General features: G+C 41.6%; 1 protein-coding gene across 1 annotated transcript; it reads left to right on the forward strand.

The window, feature by feature from the left end:
• The first annotated feature begins 926 nt into the window (after positions 1–926).
• LOC120568266 (NLR family CARD domain-containing protein 3-like) lies at positions 927–17,279 on the forward strand. The gene is made up of 11 exons (XM_039815663.1): positions 927–1,052; positions 2,949–3,053; positions 3,696–3,749; positions 4,409–4,534; positions 4,670–4,723; positions 4,882–4,911; positions 8,895–10,755; positions 11,170–11,343; positions 13,066–13,239; positions 14,107–14,153; positions 15,940–17,279. Coding segments are annotated over exons 2-11 (3,054 nt in total). The 5' UTR covers positions 927–1,052; positions 2,949–3,052; the 3' UTR covers positions 16,473–17,279.
• The last annotated feature ends 3,561 nt before the right edge of the window (positions 17,280–20,840 follow it).

Raw genomic sequence — 20,840 nt, forward strand, 5'->3', positions numbered from 1 at the left:
CGTTTTAACTTTTGTTGAACTTCGGTCGACATGAAACCCTACAAAAGTCAACATAAAGTTCAGTCATCATGGAGTTTAGCAAAAACAATGATTGGGCTATATTTAATATTTTCTACAGCGACCTGTTTCTCAGCCTGAATATGAAACTCTGCTTCTTCTGGGGGGATTTCTGAGTCTCAAAGTCGGTTCATCTGCCAAATCCTGCTTTGAGTGTCTCGTAATTACAGTTTGAAAAAAAGTTCCCTGTCTTTTTGGTTTAGCGCACAACTAGGGGGGCCAAAATCTATTGTGAACCTAAATTAACAGGCGGGCTGGATCAAAATGTGAGAGGGGCCAGGTTTGGCCCGCGGGCCTCGAGTTTGATGCATTAATGAATGTACTGTTCATTAACTCACACATGAGATACCATTAATCCTCACATTGCTGCTAGTTTAAGAATATATGATATATAATGTACCTACCAAAACATGTTACCAGCTTTCTTTAACAAAGAAAAGGAGATTTAAAACTCCCAAAGTCAACCAGTCAGACGTTTTGACAGCAGAGACGGATCAGATCTCAGATCAGAGGGTTAGAACCCCGGTACGGTTCACATCAGTAAAAACTAAAAAAAGAATAATCAAGCTATTCTTTATTTGCTGTTCCCCTTTATCTTAAAAAGTCATCATAACATGTAATATTTGATTGAACAATACATTTCTGTCTAAATCATGAAATCATGAAAATGTCATTATTTTTCTATCCATCTTGTATATGAATAAAAACAAAAGAAAAAAAGAACCATTGGTTGTGACTGTGTAAAGTTGAATTACTGTATTCCACTGTGGTTGAACTAGGGGCTTTTATTTTGGTATTTCGCGTCTGAGCGGTAGTGTTTTATTTTGAAAGGAAGCTGCTCTTAAGTGATAAACGTCACTTGACAGAAACCCAAACAGTAGAAACGTCAGCGGCAGTAGATCGTTCAGAGAGTGTTTGGGCGTAGTTTCCGGTCTTTAATGTGGACTAAAACGGGTTTAATGTGCTGAAAGCTCGGAAAAGCTCGAGTCCAAGAGGTAACAAAGTAGTTTAAGTTATGAATACTTTAGTAAAGATTGTCTAAACAACTTTTACATGAAGTTAGCTGACCGCTGATGTGTTGTAACGTTCCTCTAGCTACTGCTCCAGGTAACTACATAGGTACACTGGGTCAGTAGTTGAGAGGTAACTAGTTTCACTGGGTCAGTAGTTGAGAGGTAGCTAGCTACTGGGTCAGTAGTTGAGAGGTAACTAGTTTCACTGGGTCAGTAGTTGAGAGGTAACTAGCTACTGGGTCAGTAGTTGAGAGGTAACTAGTGACACTAGGTCAGTAGTTGAGAGGTAACTAGTTAAACTGGGTCAGTAGTTGAGAGGTAACTAGTGACACTAGGTCTTTAGTTGAGAGGTAACTAGCTACTGGGTCAGTAGTTGAGAGGTAACTAGTGACACTAGGTCAGTAGTTGAGAGGTAACTAGTTACACTGGGTCAGTAGTTGAGAGGTAACTAGTGACACTAGGTCAGTAGTTGAGAGGTAAGCTACTGTGTCAGTAGTTGAGAGGTAACTAGTTATACTGTGTCAGTAGTTGAGAGGTAACTAGTTTCACTGGGTCAGTAGTTGAGAGGTAACTAGCTACTGGGTCAGTAGTTGAGAGGTAACTAGTGACACTAGGTCAGTAGTTGAGAGGTAACTATTTCCACTGTGTCAGTAGTTGAGAGGTAACTAGTTATACTGTGTCAGTAGTTGAGAGGTAACTATTTCCACTGTGTCAGTAGTTGAGAGGTAACTAGTTTCACTGGGTCAGTAGTTGAGAGGTAACTAGCTACTGGGTCAGTAGTTGAGAGGTAACTAGTGACACTAGGTCAGTAGTTGAGAGGTAACTATTTCCACTGTGTCAGTAGTTGAGAGGTAACTAGTTATACTGTGTCAGTAGTTGAGAGGTAACTATTTCCACTGTGTCAGTAGTTGAGAGGTAACTAGTTACACTGTGTCAGTAGTTGAGAGGTAACTAGTTATACTGTGTCAGTAGTTGAGAGGTAACTATTTCCACTGTGTCAGTAGTTGAGAGGTAACTAGTGACACTAGGTCAGTAGTTGAGAGGTAACTGTTACACTGTGTCAGTAGTTGAGAGGTAACTGTTACACTGTGTCAGTAGTTGAGAGGTAACTATTTATACTGTGTCAGTAGTTGAGAGGTAACTGTTACACTGGGTCAGTAGTTGAGAGGTAACTGTTACACTGTGTCAGTAGTTGAGAGGTAACTATTTATACTGTGTCAGTAGTTGAGAGGTAACTATTTATACTGTGTCAGTAGTTGAGAGGTAACTGTTACACTGTGTCAGTAGTTGAGAGGTAACTGTTACACTGGGTCAGTAGTTGAGAGGTAACTGTTACACTGGGTCAGCTTTTAAAGGGTTTGAATGTGTGAGAGCTGATAACAGGCAGTAAGAATCAGTGTGGGAGCTTCTTTATTGTTCCAGCCATTTTTTTTTTATGTAGTTTTTAATTGACGCTTGTTATTTTTCAGGATGTTTTCATACAGGGAAGAAGGGAGAGAGAGAGAGAGAGAGAGAGAGAGGTAAACCAGGTTAACATGTGTTTTCTTTCTGTCTCTCTAACTTTCCCATCTCAGATTCTTTTCTCTCCCTCTAGACCAACAGGTCAGAGTGTGTCTTTAATGGTGGATGTTGTGTTATCTTGTGTAATAACTGGAGGTCTCTGACTGGTTGGGCCTCCTGTTCTAGTCTGACTCAGTCAGTCTGCTCTCCAGCTCTGTGGAGATGGTGGGGGTAAAGGTCTCCATCTAGTGGACTGATAGTACAACTACAGCTCATCTGGGCTTTCTCTGCCTCACACATGTTGGAACCATGGTTACAGCTGCTGATCCATGGCTCATTAAATGTCACAGTGTTATGTTTTTGTATTTTCCTCCTAAGTGCTACAAAAAATGACTCTCTTGAACCCAGCTGTGTGTCCATCAAGAGCCACCGGTCCATGGATCCACCTTTAGTGTTTAAAGGACAGCTTCCTGCGTACACTCAGTAAGTCAACATAGTCCCAGCTTTAACATTGCATCATGTTCTGTACACATTGTAACAATGTTGTTGTTGCATTCATCTCTAGCATTCAGATGCCTGCTGGATCAAGTCATTATCAGCTCATTTCAGACCTTTACATCCTGTAAAATACCTGCAGCACTACCAGTAATATTCTGAGTCATATCACTGCAGACTGATGGAAGTGTCAGCAGAAAGTTCCACATTAAAGAGAGGAGACTCATCAGTGTTTGTTAAAGGGACAGTTGAGAGGTTTTATCAGTGTGGTTGTCTGAGCTACTTCTCCATAGTCAGTGTGTTAGCTCCAGTAGATTTCAGTTTGGTGAAGCAGGCAGGAGTACTGACACAGAAGCTAACCAATGTCCTGCAGTGAACGGGCAGCAGCTAAACACATTTTAGACCCCTAAAAACATCTGTATCGGTTTAAGTGTAGGCAATGTTTAGAATATTTTCATCCCTTTACCTTGCTGTCAGACGGCCCTTTACGACGGGGAACTGAAGCCATTATCTCTGCTCTCTTCAAAGCCACCAGACTCCTTCGATAAAAACAGCCATGGGTGCATGAATTTTGCGTATTGTATCAATCAAGTAAAAAACAGTAGTAATCACATGACATTCCTGTTTCAGTGGATGTTGAAGGAACTTCAGGGAACCGAGGAGCTTCCTCTCCTCACACTGAAGGTACTTTAGCAACAGATTATTAAAGTGTGATTTTGATTTGTCATGTGTTTGTGTAAGATAACTGCCTTAATATTTTCTGATCATCAGATGTGCTGTGCAAAGCATTTGAAGTTTGTCACATTTCTACCATCAGGGTTTCTGTGGGGTCTTCAAAAATCTAAAATTTCAAAATCAAAATTTTAGTTTTATTGTGTTCTAGGTCTTAAATCATTTTAAATGGGTCTTACATTTTCCTACATCCATGTAACCTCTATAATGCTTATTGAAACATACTTTTGTAAATTATGTGGTGTTGTAGTTCTTTCGCTTGTCCAAATATAATTTGCTGTATATGTACAGATCATTATTACTCTGTGTCGCTTTTAGTCAATTTTAATACATTTATTTACTATGCAAGTACTTTTGTGACTCTGCATTTCGTTGTACTTTGATGTCGTGATATAGGTCTTAAATTGTATTCATAAAGGTCTTAAAAAGGTCTTTAAAAATCTTACATGTGACTTGGTAAAACCAGCAGAAACCCTGTACTAAGCTTTATTTGTTCTTCACCCTTCAGGTCTTTTCTAAATCTAATCGAACAAAAATCATATCTGAACCCTTCTAGCAGTTCAGGAGGTGATGAGTTGTGGTTCCTGATTATTTTGTCTATTCTCAATCAGCTGAAACTCAGAGTAGAGCAGGAAGCCCAGCAGTCACCGCCCAGCATGGAAGTGTCGTCAGCTCACCTCAGTTTACAGATGTCCATGTGGGAGGGAATATAACGCTTAATGTCAGCAACACATTTGGTAATGTTTCCGCTGAATTAATAAATTAAATAAAGCCTTATTTATGTTTAACTATGTACATGCTTAAATTGTATTTAACGAAATGCCTTCAATTATTTTGCATTTCTCAAGAGCTGTTGCATGTTTGTGTTTCAGTCACGTCTCCTGACAGGACAGATGAGACGAAAGCCGTTTCTCCCAAAACCGAAGGTATTGTGTGTGTGTGTGTGTGTGTCTGCTGATTAAACATAACTAGACTGAAGTACTACTGACAGAGTGAGTCTGAGAGGGAGGTGTGTGAATTTTAATGCAAATCAGATCAATCAAATAAAAACTGGATGGTAATAATTACATTATTTCTGTTTCAGTGGATGCCAGTGGTGTTGAAGAAACTAAAGGTACATTAACAAAAGATTATTAAAGTGTGTGTGTGTCTGTCACCAGATTTTATTCTGAAGGTAAAGAGGTGTTCTACTGCATGCAAATAAATCAGTACAAATTGGGAACAATAAAGCCATTTGGAGTAGGTTTCTGTCAGCACACAGACATGGCACTCAGTGTAACGCTAACAGAGGAGCAGCCATAAACTCTGTGTTGTCTAGAGATGAGCATCTTAACAGCTTCCTCAAGTTCATCTCTGCATCATCACCTCACACCTCTCTCTCCACCAGCTGGGTGTATTTGCCTCTTCTCATCTCATTAGAGTCCTTGATGCATTCTTCCCAAGGGACTATAGGTTCTAAGAGAATTACAGAGGCTTTGAGTCTTCGGAGAGCAGCACCATGTCTTGCCTCAAGGTGTGACAGCAACATTTACTGGATAATGGAGTTGCTTCCCCAGGTCAACTTTCAGTTCCCAGTCCTGCCGAGTTGAGAGCAGAATGGAGGAGGAGGTCCTTAAAGCTTCTTCCTCCAACCAGTTTTAATGAAAGGTGAATGGTTTGACTGAGGACATGCATGTGACTTTCCCATGGATTCACATGAATCAAGGACTTGATGTGGTGGGGCTCTGCTCTCCAGAGCTTGTGACACCTTTTGCTGCACTGCTTGCTTCCATCTTGCCCAGGCTCCCTGCTGCTGTATTCCAACCATCCAAGTGGCATTGACTAATGCTCTGACCTCTGCTTGGATCACAGCCCTCCTATGTTTCCACTTCAGCTTGTTGTAGCATGCTTTTTGTGTTACTACAAAGGCCATCCTTTCAATGTGTCTCTGTGTCTACCAGTGAGCTGTGTCTCAAGTGAGCCTCTGCTGCCTTCCACTTTTGACCTGTTCTGACCTGGATGTCAGCCTGGGAGATTTTAGGGTTGAACTTTTCATTTTTAGGCTTTTAGGCTGCTAAAAAGGGAGCTTCAGGATGTTGTTCTTTTCGTACAGGGCAGTGTTGCTCAGGCTTTGAGGAAGACCCAACAACCTTCTTGGGAATCTGCTCACTCTTATCTGGAAGCCCTCAAGTGCACACTCTACTGGGTGAGCTAGAGGTCGCCCCACGCTTCCAGCTCTTCATTGGTCGCTCGTTCAGAGAGGATCACTGAAAGCGTACATCCAGTGATCATCCCCTTATCGAGCCTCATCCACTCTGATGTTGTCCTGGAGGAGACCCTCAAACCAAAGCTGTTGTAGTAGTCCAAAATGAGTTCTCAGGACTTGCCTGGGCCGTGGTGCCGGTTAAGAGCCACCTCAACAAGCTTGTGGGTTATATAGCCGTAATCGTTTGTGAGGTTCAACCACAGCAACAACAGGTCCCCCTTGTTCTGTCTGGCTTCCTGTATCAGCTGCGTGACTACACTTGTGTGCTCCAGACATCCCTGTACCTTTGGGATCTTACCTTTCTGCACCGGGGTGTCGATGTACGCATTCCCTAGGAGGAAATCAGGTGCCTTGACACAATGCTATAGAATAGCTCTCCTACAACACTAAGCAGGAAAATGGTTCTGAACTGGTCGAAGTTCTCTGAATTCTCCTCCTTTGGATCCACACCCCTTCAATACACCCCCACTAATGAGCAACCTTGCCCCTCCTCCAGATGACCTTTAGGATCATCCAGAGCCTGTTGAGTAGCCCTGGGCAGTTATGGTTGTAGGGGGGCATTTCTTGTATACTCTTTAGGGTACCCTGGGGATGGTGCCTTTTTGACCACCTCCTGAATCTGCTTCAAGATGGGCTGCCTTGCCCACGGTTGGTGAAGGTGGATTAATCAAAGACTTGAATTGACCAAGATCTTTCTCCCTTTTTGCATCACAAAGGTGTCTCTGAGGTAGCTGTCAATCTCAGATTTGGAAGTGGTGAGCTGTCCACTGCGCTGTCCGCTGCAAATTGCAGTTCGCATAGTGGCCCTCTCCTTCCTCTCCCTGCGATACCACTCAGCTCTTGTCAAGGTAGTGAATATTTTGTGAAGGATGTGACGCAGCTCCCAGAAAGGGCTCTCCTCTTCACTCGCTTCCTTTTACTGTCACTTCAGGTTCTTCAGCTCCTTCCTGAGCTGGAGGATCTTGGTCATTCTCTTGCTCATGATGAATGGGGCCTTTGCTCCTTTCTTTTCCTCCAGCCCAAATCCCTAGAAATAAAATGGATAGAAAGGGCATTGACTGTTTGCCGTGGTAACTTGATTGGTACACAACTAAATGCCGATTGATGTTAATTGTCAAGGTGACAATATGCGTCAGTGGGGCCTTAAAGTGATGGTTCGGAGTAATTTCACCCTAGGGTCCTTTGCACCATGACCTCGAGCCAAACAACCCCCCCCCAGAAGCTTTTTTCACCTGGGTCGAACATTGGGAGAGTTAGCGTTATCAGCTGAATAGCTTAGCGCAGGGGCTAATGGATCCAGGTTTGTATCTCGTGAGTTACCCCACTAATAATGCCCGAAATGATACCAAACTTCTACACTAGTACAAATAGGTTATGCACTCATAAAATGATGGATTGTAAAATTTGTAAGTACACCAGAAGTTTATGTAAATAACACTTGCATGCTGGCTTCTGCTCTCTGCTGCTACAGACAGTAAGACAAGTGCTTAGGGACCGTCTACAAATTACAACACCGAAAAGAGATGCAACAAAAATGTTTATTAATTTAATGATTAAATAAGATAGTGTCTCCAAACATACCTCAATTATAATTTCTCTCTTGCTATTTGTACTACAACACTTTAAAAAAATGAATTGATAAATATTTTTGTTGTATCCTTTACGGTGTTGTAATTTGTCGTCTTACTGCCGGTAGCAACAGAGAGCAGAAGCCAGCAGGCAAGTGTTATTTAAATAAACTCCTGGTGTACTTACAAACTTTCCAATCCATCGTTTTATGAGTACATAACCTATTTGTACTACTGTAGAAGTTTGGTATCATTTTGGGCATTATTAGTGGGGTAACTTACGAAATACAGTCTTGGATCCATTACCGCCTGCACTAAGCTAACCAGCTGATAGCGCTAACTCTCCCAATGTTCGATCCAGCTGAAAAAAAGCTTCTGGGGGGTTGTTAGGCTCGAGGTCATGGTGCAAAGGACCCTAGGGTGAAATTACTCCGAACCATCACTTTAAACTGTAGCAGCTTGCTGGGAGGAAAGATGCCTGACACAGCTCAGGGGACATTAGGGTTGTTTGAAATGAACTATGCCTCGCCTGTAAAGTGGACGAGAGCAGGCGGCAGCAGCCGGGGGCGTGACAAAAATACGCGGTCAAGTCGGACAGCCGGTGGATGACTTGTTAGTTGTCTAACTTTAGCTTGCTAAATCCACCTTACCCCCTTGCCACATCAATCACAGAAAACAAGACAAATGAGAATCAGTACACTTGGGTATCAATTCACATAAGTACTGAGACGGGCTGATGCATCACATGCACCAAAAGCTACTGCTGTAATAGTAGAACATACTGTATATAACACATATCCCTGCCAAATGATTGTTCATTTTGACAAGCTCACCTGCTAAGCCTCCACACTGCCTTCTCATTAATACAAGCCCAGTTTGTTTTGTGTCTAGTTCTGATCCTTCGGTGTCTAAAATGATGATGATAAAACTTCAGTAAAATTGTTGACGGTATCAGTGAGTAGTGTGAGATTATAAAGGCAGTGCTGTGCACCTGCTTGAATATAACTTGGAAGTTACTCATTGATGGTGAATCAATGCAAGCATCAGTTCAATGCTCTGCCCAAAATAACACAGAGACATTACTGACTGTATAAAATATGTTTGGTTGACCATAATGATATTTTAGATGGCTCCATTTTATGTTACTTAAAAGGAAAAATCTTTGAGTTGTTGGTTATTCTCAGGAAGCAAATTATTTAGTAGAAGAGTATTTGTGTACTGATTCTGCCATCTGTAGACAAACATCATCATACTTTATATTTTTTATTTTTGTTTTCAACACAGACGGGATTGTTCCAGTACCAAAGCCACCACGACACATCTCATATTACCAACAAAAGCTTCAGCCAAACCTCCAGAATGAGTTTTTGTGTGCAGAAGAGGGGTGGGCACAAAATAAAGATGGGCGACCTCTGGATGATATCTACACAGATCTGTACATCAAAGCTACTGGTGATGTACACATCAACACACAGCATGAGGTCAGGCAGATTGAGACAGTGAAGCCAACAGATACAGAGACAGCAATTACACCTTGTGACATGTTCAAACACCCCTCTGTAAAAAACAGACCCATAAGAACAGTGCTTACCAATGGAATCGCAGGAATTGGAAAAACATTTCTTGTCCACAAGTTTGTGTTGGACTGGGCTGAAGGAAGAGCCAATCAAGATGTGCATCTCGTTTTCCCCTTCACCTTCCGCCAGCTGAATTTAAAGAAGGGGGAAAAGTGGTGTTTGTCAGAGCTCATTCATGAATGTATCTGGGAGACCAGAGACATCAAAGAAGAAGCTCTTAATCACATCTTTACAGCTCTGCAGTCATCAGGAAACACCAACTTTGACAAGAGTGAATTCAAACTTCTGTTTGTTTTGGATGGACTGGATGAGAGCCGCCTTGATCTGGACTGCTCCACCAATAAAAACCAGACAGTTAAAATTGATGTGACAGCGCCGACCTCAGTGGATGAGCTGCTGACGAACCTCATCAAGAAGAAACTGCTTCCCTCTGCTCGCATCTGGATAACCACACGACCTGCAGCATCCAATCAGATCCATTCTGATTTTGTAGACATCATGACAGAGGTCAGAGGATTCACTGACCCACAGAAGGAGGAGTACTTTAGAAAGAGATTCACAGATCAGGAGCGGGCCAGCAGAATCATCTCCCACATCAAGACATCACGAAGCCTCCACATTATGTGCCACATCCCAGTCTTCTGCTGGATCACTGCTACAGTTCTGGAGGACATGTTGAAGACCAGAGAGGGAGGAGAGCTGCCCAAGACCCTGACTGAGATGTATGCAGAATTCCTGGTGTTTCAGATTCATCAGACAAAAGAGAAGTATGACCCAGAACAGTGCATTCAGTACATTGAGTCATTAGCAAAACTGGCTTACCATCAGTTGGAAAAGGGCAACCTGATCTTCTACGAGAAAGATCTAGAAGAGACTGGCATTGATGTCAGTGGAGCCTCGGTGTGCTCAGGAGTGTTCACAGAGATCTTCAAAGAGCAACGTGGGAGGAAGAATGATAAAAAAAAGATGTTTAGCTTCATCCATCTGACTGTTCAGGAGTTTCTGGCTGCTTTTCATGTAGCGAGTGCAGTCATTAACAGAAATGAGAATGTGATGTTTGGGCAAAGTATCTTCAAAAAAGTGTGGGAAGTTTTCAGCCGAACATCTACGACAGAGGTCCACAGTTTTGCTATTGACAAGGCCTTACACAGTCCAAACGGACACCTGGACTTGTTCCTCCGATTCCTCCTGGGTCTTTCCCGGCAGACCAATCAGATTGTCCTTGAAGACCTGCTGGCTCAGACAGGATCTAGCTCAGAGACCAATCAGGAAACAGTCAACTACATCAAGAAGAAGATCAGTGAGAATCTGTCTGCAGAGAAAAGCATCAATCTGTTCCACTGTTTGAATGAACTGAATGATCATTCTCTAGTGGAAGAGATCCAACAGTACCTGAGTTCAGGAAGTCTCTCCGCACATACACTGTCTCCTGCTCAGTGGTCAGCTCTGGGCTTCATCTTACTGTCATCAGAAAACGATCTGGACGTGTTTGACCTGAAGAAATACTCTGCTTCAGAGGATGTTTTTAGGAGGCTGCTGCCAGTGGTCAAAACCTCCAAAAAAGCTCTGTAAGTATCAGATCACTGCAAATACTACCTGTATCAGATGCATAGGGTTCTTCTCAACTAATGAATGTCTGGGTAAACTGATAGTCTTAAGATTTAGTTAAAGATTTGATTAGTTGATCAATTGAAAAACCTGCAAATTGTATCTTCAGTTTCATTGTACCTCCACAGTTTAAAGCAGCCAAATTAAATAAATAAAAATCTATTACCGTATAGTTAATTTAATATTAAAACTAATATGTGTAAATGATTGGGGTCCAGCAGATGTGAATATCATTTTTGAAATTTCCATTGATAGCTGTTAGACAAGACAACATATTTGTTGTTGTCTGACAAGCGTAGAAATGTTATGTGGTTTGACATTGTAGGTGACAGAAACAGGTTTGATGTTTGTCTTGATCAGTAACTCTTCTTCAGGCTGAGTGGCTGTAACCTGTCGGAGAGAAGCTGTGAAGATCTGTCCTCAGTTCTCAGCTTCGAGTCCTCTAGTCTGAGAGAGCTGGACCTTAGTAACAACGACCTGAAGGATTCAGGAGTGAAGCTGATCTCTGCTGGACTAAAGAGTCAAAACTGTACACTGGAGACACTCAGGTCTGGTTTCCTCTTTAAACAACTGTTACACAAATAACCATTTAAATGTTTCTTGATATACCTTGCTTGATATACAAGTATAAGTAGAGATTTTGATTGATTTGAGTTTTGATTCAGTCTTGCTGCTTTCATCAGCACCTTCTTCAGCAGCAGCAGGCAGCTCTTTTCATCAAACATGCTCTGATAAACCCACTGTAAACTACCTGCCCAGGAACAAACAGCAGACAGACCCATTTAAAGAAAGTTCAACATATAGCAGCTAAAGAGCCAGATATTTTTCTCAGGAGTTGGTGGAGACCTACAACCTTTTTTAACCTCAGAACTCTGTATGATACTCTGTGATTCGGTCACATAAAGTTCCCAGTTCCCTTGAATATTAAAATAATTAATGCATATTTAAGTCAAATTAAAGCTGCAATGATGCCTTACGCAAGAGTCTAAGAGAAATGGTTCATGTATTATGTAGGGTGTGTGGCTCTGCTGAGTGCAACTCGTCTTACAAGCGTCTATGTCTCACAAGTGTCAACCCGTCACCAATAAAAAAGGAATTCTGTGCTAAGTGCAATGATAATTTGATTATTTGTTCAAGGGTTTATAATGTATGAAAGGGGGCTAAAGTACAGGAGCGTGGCTTCAGTATAGGGTGCGGCTCATATCAATTGTATACCACCACACATTGTCAATTGCATGTTAATCAGATGAACAAATTTGAAGTCATTTGGATGAATGGATCTCTAGGGAAAGTTTGTGAAAGTACTGAGCTCGAAATGACAAAAAATGCACTAATTTCGCACAGTAAATTCAAAATTGCGGACTTCCTGTTGAATTAAGGTAAAACCCCAAAGAGGCCTTTTATGAATTTCTTAAAGTGCTCATATTATGCTTTTTGGCTTTTCCCCTTTATTGTGTTATATATCTTTTTGTGCACGTTATAGGTTTACAAAGTGAAAAAGCCCAAAGTCCACCCCAAAGGGACTTACCATCTTCCAGAGAAAACACTGTTCACAAACTGCTCCAAACAGCTCTTGTCCAGCATTTACTTAAGAGACGAACGTGCGTCACTTTGTAACACACGTTATAATGCTCACCTAGCTGCTAGCATGGCACTCATGCTCTGCAACTGACTACCTAGCAGTACTTACTGCGCATGTGCGACTCCCAACAAAGATGGAACAGAAGTGAGATGCCTCACTCTGTAGCTAAAACAGAGACACAAATATATGGTGTTTTCTGAAAATTAAACCACATAAACCTATTCTGGTAGAACCTCTAAATACAATTATGAACCTGAAAATGAGCATAATATGAGCACTTTAACATGTTACATATGAACACCAAAAGTTTTGTAGGGACTGCTACAGAGCCATTTAGTCACTCCCGAGCACGAAAAAGTATTACGTCTTCCACCAGTCCTCGTGCATTTGCAGTTTTGGTCAGTTTTTGAGCATTTTTAGCCCCTTAAAAATGCAATTAATTGGAGACAATAATAATAAACGGAGCAGTTTTTTTTTAATTAGGGCCCGGTGTCCGGGCCCTAATTATTACTTGGTGTTGGGGTTTGGTGGCATTTGACTAGACATTTTTCAGTGAGTTAAGGTAATCATTAATCGTAATTCACTCTAACATATAAATAATAGACAAATAAATTAAATATCATTCTGTGTGTGTGTGTGTGTGTGTGTGTGTGTGTGTGTGTGTGTTTGTGTGTATGTGCTTGTCCAGTCTGTCAGGCTGTCTGATCACAGAGGAAGGCTGTACTTCTCTGTCCTCAGCTCTCAGCTCCAACCCCTCCCATCTGAGAGTGCTTGACCTGAGCTACAATCATCCAGGAGACTCCACAGTGAAGCTGCTGTCTGCTGGACTGGAGAATCCACACTGGAGACTTGACACTCTCAGGTATGAATGGCCATTTTGCCAAATGTCCTTCAGTCACAATGTTGTCTTCACTGACATGACTGGCATTTTCTCTTGGGTGAGGACTTGTGGTAGATTATTGGAGAGGTTTCTCTCCAACCCAGATGCTTCAAAGTATTAACACTCATATGCCGGCACAACCTATTCCTGTCCCATGGTTTGCAGCAGGAACTGTGTTCAACTACCAGTCTGAGTCTTTTGATGAGATGGTCTGAACAAAAGGTGGCAGGATCCAAAAATGCTTTGATTATCTGGTCTCCTTTGATGGATTTGACTTAAACTGGCAAGATGGAAAGAAGACAGCGATCCCTTCCGGCCCCTATATGACCACAGGTTTTACGAGGTGCTGTGATTTTACCGTTATGACCGGCTCACAAGCCACAACAAAAGAGGGAGATGCAGAGCAAACTTAATATTAACAAACTGATATTTATTAAATGAAAGTGCAAACAATGGGGTGTGGATATCCGTATCAGTGGTGTATGAGGGTGTATGGATGCAGTGAACAAGGTGTGGTGCATGTTGTCAGTGTTAACAAAGGAAGCAACAAAATAAGGAAAACTCATACTGGCTGCCAGGCGAAAGGACTGCTGCACACTGGCCTCTGGGCAGGCGGGGTAAAATAACCGGGGAGCACCAACAGTAAAGACAGTAACTGATGTGCAGAGAGTCCAGTCCCACTGGGACTCACATCCTAACTAATAAGTTTAATTTCTATTTGAGCACTTTGAGGATGTTTAGCTTCAGAGTTCATCTTTGACCTTAGAAACCTGAGATGTTTGATATATTTTGAAGATTATTGATGAGGTATGTTCTGAACGTTCATTCTGACTTTGTTTCTTCCTCCAGGGTGGATCATTGTGGAGAGCAGAGGCTGAAACCTGGTCTGAAGAAGTGTGAGTGTTTGTTCACTTTGAGTAATGAAAGGAAGGAACACATGTTGGATTAGTATTGCAGGGCTTAAAGTACTTTGGGTGGTGCCGTATTTCCCGCGTATGCATACCTGCAAACTAGTCGCTTTTTGGCAAAAATTGTCGTTTTGAAAGGGAAAATGTCATCCATGTGAATCGTGTAGATCCAAAGAGTATTTATTTGGGGGGTCCGAGACCCAGTGCTAATACGGCACCGGTGCCTTAACGACCGTAATCTACCGAACAGAATAGCAACGGGGATTTCGGTGCCTTATTTAGGTGCCATTTAAATGCCTGCGCTTCTCTCTGATGCTCCGAAAACGGACGTTAGAGGCAACTGAAAAATCGCCGCACAGGACGCCAGTTAACACTACACTCAACAGCAGGTAACTTTAGCCTACCGTTAGCTAGCAGCTGGAGTAAACACGGTCAAAATGCTGAAAACTAAACGGTGTAAAAGTGTGTCTGTATTTCACTCGAGAGGATTCCAACAACAGCTGCCGTTGACTGAAAAACAACAGCCTCGCCTCGTGGTGCATTGAAAAGTTATTGTAAAATACCCTTTTCCCATCCAGTGGTTGTTTTAACAGGAATTTACTTGTGAAATAAGTTATTGTTATTACATTTTTAATAAATCATTTAATTTTGACCCAGTGGCCTTAGCAATAAAAAAAAAAGGTGAAAGGGATCCCCCACACCATTACTACACCACCACCACCAGCCTGCCCAGTGGTAACAAGGCATGATGGATCCATGTTCTCATTCTGTTTACGCCAAATTCTGGCTCTACCATCTGAATGTCTCAACAGAAATTGAGACTCATCAGACCAGGCAACATTTTTTCAGTCTTCAACTGTCGAATTTTGGTGAGCTCGTGCAAATTGTAGCCTCGTTTTCCTATTTTTAGTAGAGGTGAGTGGTACCCGGTGGAGTCTTCTGCTGGTGTAGCCCATCCGACTCAAGGTTCTGCGTGTTGTGGCTTCACAAATGCTTTTGCTTTGCGGTTATTTGAGTCAAAGTTGATCTTCAATCAGCTGGAATCAGTCGGCCCATTCTCCTCTGACCTCTAGCATCAACAAGGCATTTTTGCCCCCCAGGAATGCAGCATACTGGATGTTTTTCCTTTTTCAGACCATTCTTTGTAAACCCTAGAAATGGTTGTGCGTGAACATCCCAGTAACTGAGCAGATGGTGAAATACTCAGACCAGCCCGTCTGGCACCAACAACCATGCCACGCTCAAAGTTGCTTAGATCACCTTTCTTTCCCATTCTGACATTCAGTTTGGAGTTCAGGAGATTGTCTAGACCTGGACCACACCCCAAAATGCATTGAAGCAGCTGCCATGTGATTGGTTAATTAGATAATTTCATTAACGTGAAATTTAACAGGTGTTCCTAATAATCCTTTAGGTGAGTGTATATATACTGTATATATTAAAATCTTTCAGTTCAGGCACCGTTTTAAAAGTATTGTTTTAGCACCAGGAATACGTTTTGTTTTTCCTTTATTTTCTTCTTGGGTGGGGTGTCACCTTTTTCAGCCCTTCTGAGTTTGCAGGTATGCGTATGACTATTTAAGAAAAATTTAATAAAAAAATAACCCTAACTCCTAACCCTAAAAAATAAATTAAAAAGTCCACATGGGATTTTTTTTTTTTTTGATGCGCTGGGTTTAACTAATCACCGTAGTTCCCCTTACCAAATAAACCCATCAGGTGTGTTAGAAGTTAGATGATAAACTGCTACTGTGTTGTGTCTCCTCTCCGTCAGATTCCTGTGAACTTACACTGGACACAAACACAGTGAACAGAGACCTCAAACTGTCTGACAACAACAGGAAAGTGACAAGGGTGAATGAGGATCAGCCATATCTTGATCATCCAGAGAGGTTTGACCGCTGTTCTCAGCTGCTGTGTAGAGATGGTCTGACTGGTCGCTGTTACTGGGAGGTCGAGAGGACGGGACATGTTTTTATTTCAGTGAGTTACAGAGGAATCCGCAGGAGAGGAGACAGTGATGACTGTGTGTTTGGATATAGTGATCAGTCCTGGTGTCTGGAGTGCTCTTATATGTATGGTTACACTGTCATTCACAACAAGAGAAGAACAGACGTCTCCTCCTTCGCCACTCTCTCTGATAGAGTAGCAGTGTATGTGGACTGTCCTGCTGGCTCTCTGTCCTTCTACACAGTCTCCTCTGACTCACTGATCCACCTCCACACCTTCAACACCACATTCACTGAACCTCTTTACCCTGGGTTTGGGTTAGGAGGTGGTTCCTCAGTGTCTCTGTGTTCTCTGTAGGACGGAGAGTCTCCTCCTGTGAACAGAAACACTCACACTGCTGACCAACACACACAATCTCTTTGTCAATCAAACCACCTCAAATTTACAAGAAAACAATGAATATTAAAAATGACTCACTGCATGTCCATGGTTTAAAATACCTTTAAATATGTTTTCATTCAGGTTTTTGGGGCGTTTCTGGGAAAACCTTTTACTACATTTATTTGATACTTTAGTTACTTTGCAGATTCAGATTATTAATACAAAAATAAACAAATACATGATGCATTATTATGGATAAAGATGAACGGTATTGGTTAAATTCACATGTTACCCAGCAGGTTATAAAGTCATTAAATCAAGCTCCACCTTTTTAATCTTGACAATGTTCAGAAAGCTGCTGTCCATTGGTTTAGATGGTTTTGCTTCCAGCTGGCAGCCAGTCAGTGTGAGCTGTAAACATAGCACTCGTTTTTTAAACTGAAATGGGTGCGTTGAACACCCCGCGCTCTGCCTTTTTATTACCACAGGTTTACAGACACGTCTCTGCTGATTGGGTATCACCTGGGACATGGCCTATAAGCGAGAGACACGCCCACCAAACGAGAGAAAACCTAACTCAACACAGTTTGACACCGATCAGAGGAAACATGTCGTTCAACCAGGAAACCGTAAAGGTGCCCCTGATGTCTGTATTAGAGTTTAATCTGAGGATTGTGAAAATGGGATTCTGTAAAACACGCTTGTTAAATTACTTTTATTCCAATTATATTGAATGTAATAAGTTGAAAGATTTAATAAAGAGAAATAAATATTGTACATAAATATAAAGTGATCATTTTTTTGCTAAAATAAAAGTGATAATTACTATATATCAGTCTAATCAGCACTGTTTATTTTTCTTTAGTTTTTTTTATGTGTGTGTGTGTGTATATATATATATATGTATATGTGTGTGTATATGTGTGTGTGTGTGTGTATATATGTGTGTGTGTATATATGTGTGTGTGTGTGTGTGTGTGTGTGTATATATGTGTGTGTGTGTGTATATATATACAGTGCCTTGCGAAAGTATTCGGCCCCCTTGAACGTTTCGACCTTTTGCCACATTTCAGGCCTTAAACATAAAGATATAAAACTGTAATTTTTTGTGAAGAATCAACAACAAGTGGGTCCCAATTATGAAGTGGAACGAAATTCATTGGCTATTTCAAACTTTTTTAACAAATAAAAAACTGAAAAAGTGGGCGTGCAAAATTATTCAGCCCCTTTACTTTCAGTGCAGCAAACTCTCCAGAAGTTCAGTGAGGATCTCTGAATGATCCAATGTTGACCTAAATGACTAATGATGATAAATAGAATCCAGCTGTGTGTAATCAAGTCTCCGTATAAATGCACCTGCTCTGTGATAGTCTCAGAGGTCCGTGTAAAGCGCAGAGAGCATCATGAAGACCAAGGAACACACCAGGCAGGTCCGAGATACTGTTGTGGAGAAGTTTAAAGCCGGATTTGGATACAAAAAGATTTCCCAAGCTTTAAACATCCCAAGGAGCACTGTGCAAACGATAATATTGAAATGGAAGGAGTATCAGACCACTGCAAATCTACGAAGACCCGGCCGTCCCTCTAAACTTTCAGCTCATACAATGAGAAGACTGATCAGAGATGCAGCCAAGAGACCCATGATCACTCTGGATGAACTGCAGAGATCTACAGCTGAGGTGGGAGACTCTGTCCATAGGACAACAATCAGTGATACTGCACAAATCTGGCCTTTATGGAAGAGTGGCAAGAAGAAAGCCATTTTTTAAAGATATCCATAAAAGTGTCGTTTAAAGTTTGCCAAAAAGCCACCTGGGAGACACACCAAACATGTGGAAGAAGGTGCTGTGGTCAGATGAAACCAAAATCGAACTTTTTGGCAACAATGCAAAACATTATGTTTGGCGTAAAAGCAACACAGCTCATCACCCTGAACACACCATCCCCACTGTCAAACATGGTGGTGGCAGCATCATGGTTTGGGCCTGCTTTTCTTCAGCAGGGACAGGGAAGATGGTTAAAATTGATGGGAAGATGGATGGAGCCAAATACAGGACCATTCTGGAAGAAAACCTGATGGAGTCTGCAAAAGACCTGAGACTGGGACGGAGATTTGTCTTCCAACAAGACAATGATCCAAAACATAAAGCAAAATCTACAATGGAATGGTTCACAAATAAACATATCCAGGTGTTAGAATGGCCAAGTCAAAGTCCAGACCTGAATCCAATCGAGAATCTGTGGAAAGAACTGAAAACTGCTGTTCACAAATGCTCTCCATCCAACCTCACTGAGCTCGAGCTGTTTTGCAAGGAGGAATGGGCAAAAATGTGTGTCTCTCGATGTGCAAAACTGATAGAGACATACCCCCCCAAGCGACTTACGGCTGTAATCGCGGCAGAAGAAGGTGGCGCTACAAAGTATTAACTTAAGGGGGCTGAATAATTTTGCGCACCAATATTTCAGTTTTTTATTTGTTTTAAAAGGTTTGAAATATCCAATAAATTTCGTTCCACTTCATGATTGTGTCCCACTTGTTGTTGATTCTTCACAAAAAATTACAGTTTTATATCTTTATGTTTGAGGCCTGAAATGTGACAAAAGGTCGAAAAGTTCAAGGGGGCCGAATACTTTCGCAAGGCACTGTATATATATGTGTGTGTGTGTATATATGTGTGTGTGTGTGTGTATATATATATATGTGTGTGTATATATATATATGTGTGTGTGTATATATATATATGTGTGTGTGTATATATATATATATGTGTGTGTGTATATATATATATATATATATATATATATATATATATATATGTGTGTGTATATGTATGTATGTTAGAATTGTTCCTGATTGTAAAGTAAAGCGAAACAGGGACAATGGGAATGATGGGCCAAAAAGGATAAAGTCATTGGGGGCCTGGGGGCCGCTGGCCTCAGCCTGGTGTGGTCGACTGATTTTTAGGGGACCCCCTCAGTTTGGGCGGGGCCGGGACAAATCTGGGCCAATTTTTCGCTTGCAGCCGTGTTGTTTTCTTCCGAAGTGTCCTGCAAGTATTAATAGGGATTCAAATTCCTGAAAGATTTCCTGATTTAAGCGGTTTGGTACGACACTGTGTTCAGACCATGGTACTACATCAAACACAGATGGATTATTTAATTTAAAGAACACTCCAGTGATTCAGTATTGCACTTCCATTAAGTAGCCTGATAAAGATTATCGAGTGATTTGATGAAAGACAGCAAACCTAGTTCTGTAGGATTGATCAGCAACATGGGTTTTAAATTAGGATCACCAGAGGATTCTCCAGAGTTTAGTGTGTTATTGGAATGAAAAAGATAAACCAAACAAACAACATATGCAGTGGTGTTGATGACGTAGTAATGTGAAATGTTGGTACAGGAACTGACATGAAAAAGACTAACCATAATTACGCTTCCTAATTACGTTACAGACTTACAGACATGTAGCACCCTGACTGTTTCCTCATTCTTCACTTCCTGTTAACTGACTTGATCCAAACACAGCAGCCAGACTGCAGAGTGAGCAGACTTTGACGTTGTCGACACATTTTATTGTTCTCCAACCCTTCAGGTGAGAGTTTTTTTTTTATGCTTCAGATCATCATGTAGATAACTTTGTAGAGACCTGAGACTGGAGTCATGCAGCACTCTTTAGATCTTCAACAGGGGGTCCGGGGCCCCTAGGGTGTCCTCAGAGTTACTGCAGACGGGCAGCCAAATTAGTTCTTTTTAAAAGTTTTTTTCAGTACAGAAAAATACAAGGTGCATCGGAGAGGGACAAGTAGTTCAAATGTATACTATATATGCTATGTATGCTACTGTATATTCTCAGAAGGTGAAGCACTGCTACTTGGGCGGAATGATTTGCTCGCAGCAACTGAGAAGCTCCGTGGTGACGAGCAGAGAGTTCGCCTGGAGTTAATCTATGGCTACTTGCTCTGGATATAGATCCAAACACATCTGTAGCCATCATCAAGTACCATTGTGTTTGCTCAGTGTTGCGCTAATCACTTCGCCCAAGTAGCAGAAGTAGCAGTGCTTTGCCTTCTGAGAATATAGTTCCCAGTATGTTTACGGTTAGAAGATGGCTGTGTGTCATGTGACCTTGTTATCTGTACACGCTGTGACTATACAAATCACATGTAAATAGAAACATGTTGGCGTTATTTTGTCACTTATTGGGAGCAGTAGGCTAGATGGAGCCGGTTACCTCCAGGATCTGTGCTAAGCTAGGCTAGATGGAGCCGGTTACCTCCAGGATCTGTGCTAAGCTAGGCTAGATGGAGCCTGTTACCTCCATGATCTGTGCTAAGCTAGGCT

This window comes from Perca fluviatilis, chromosome 1 (genome assembly GCF_010015445.1).
Source record: "Perca fluviatilis chromosome 1, GENO_Pfluv_1.0, whole genome shotgun sequence".
NCBI classification, from domain to species: Eukaryota; Metazoa; Chordata; class Actinopteri; order Perciformes; family Percidae; genus Perca; species Perca fluviatilis.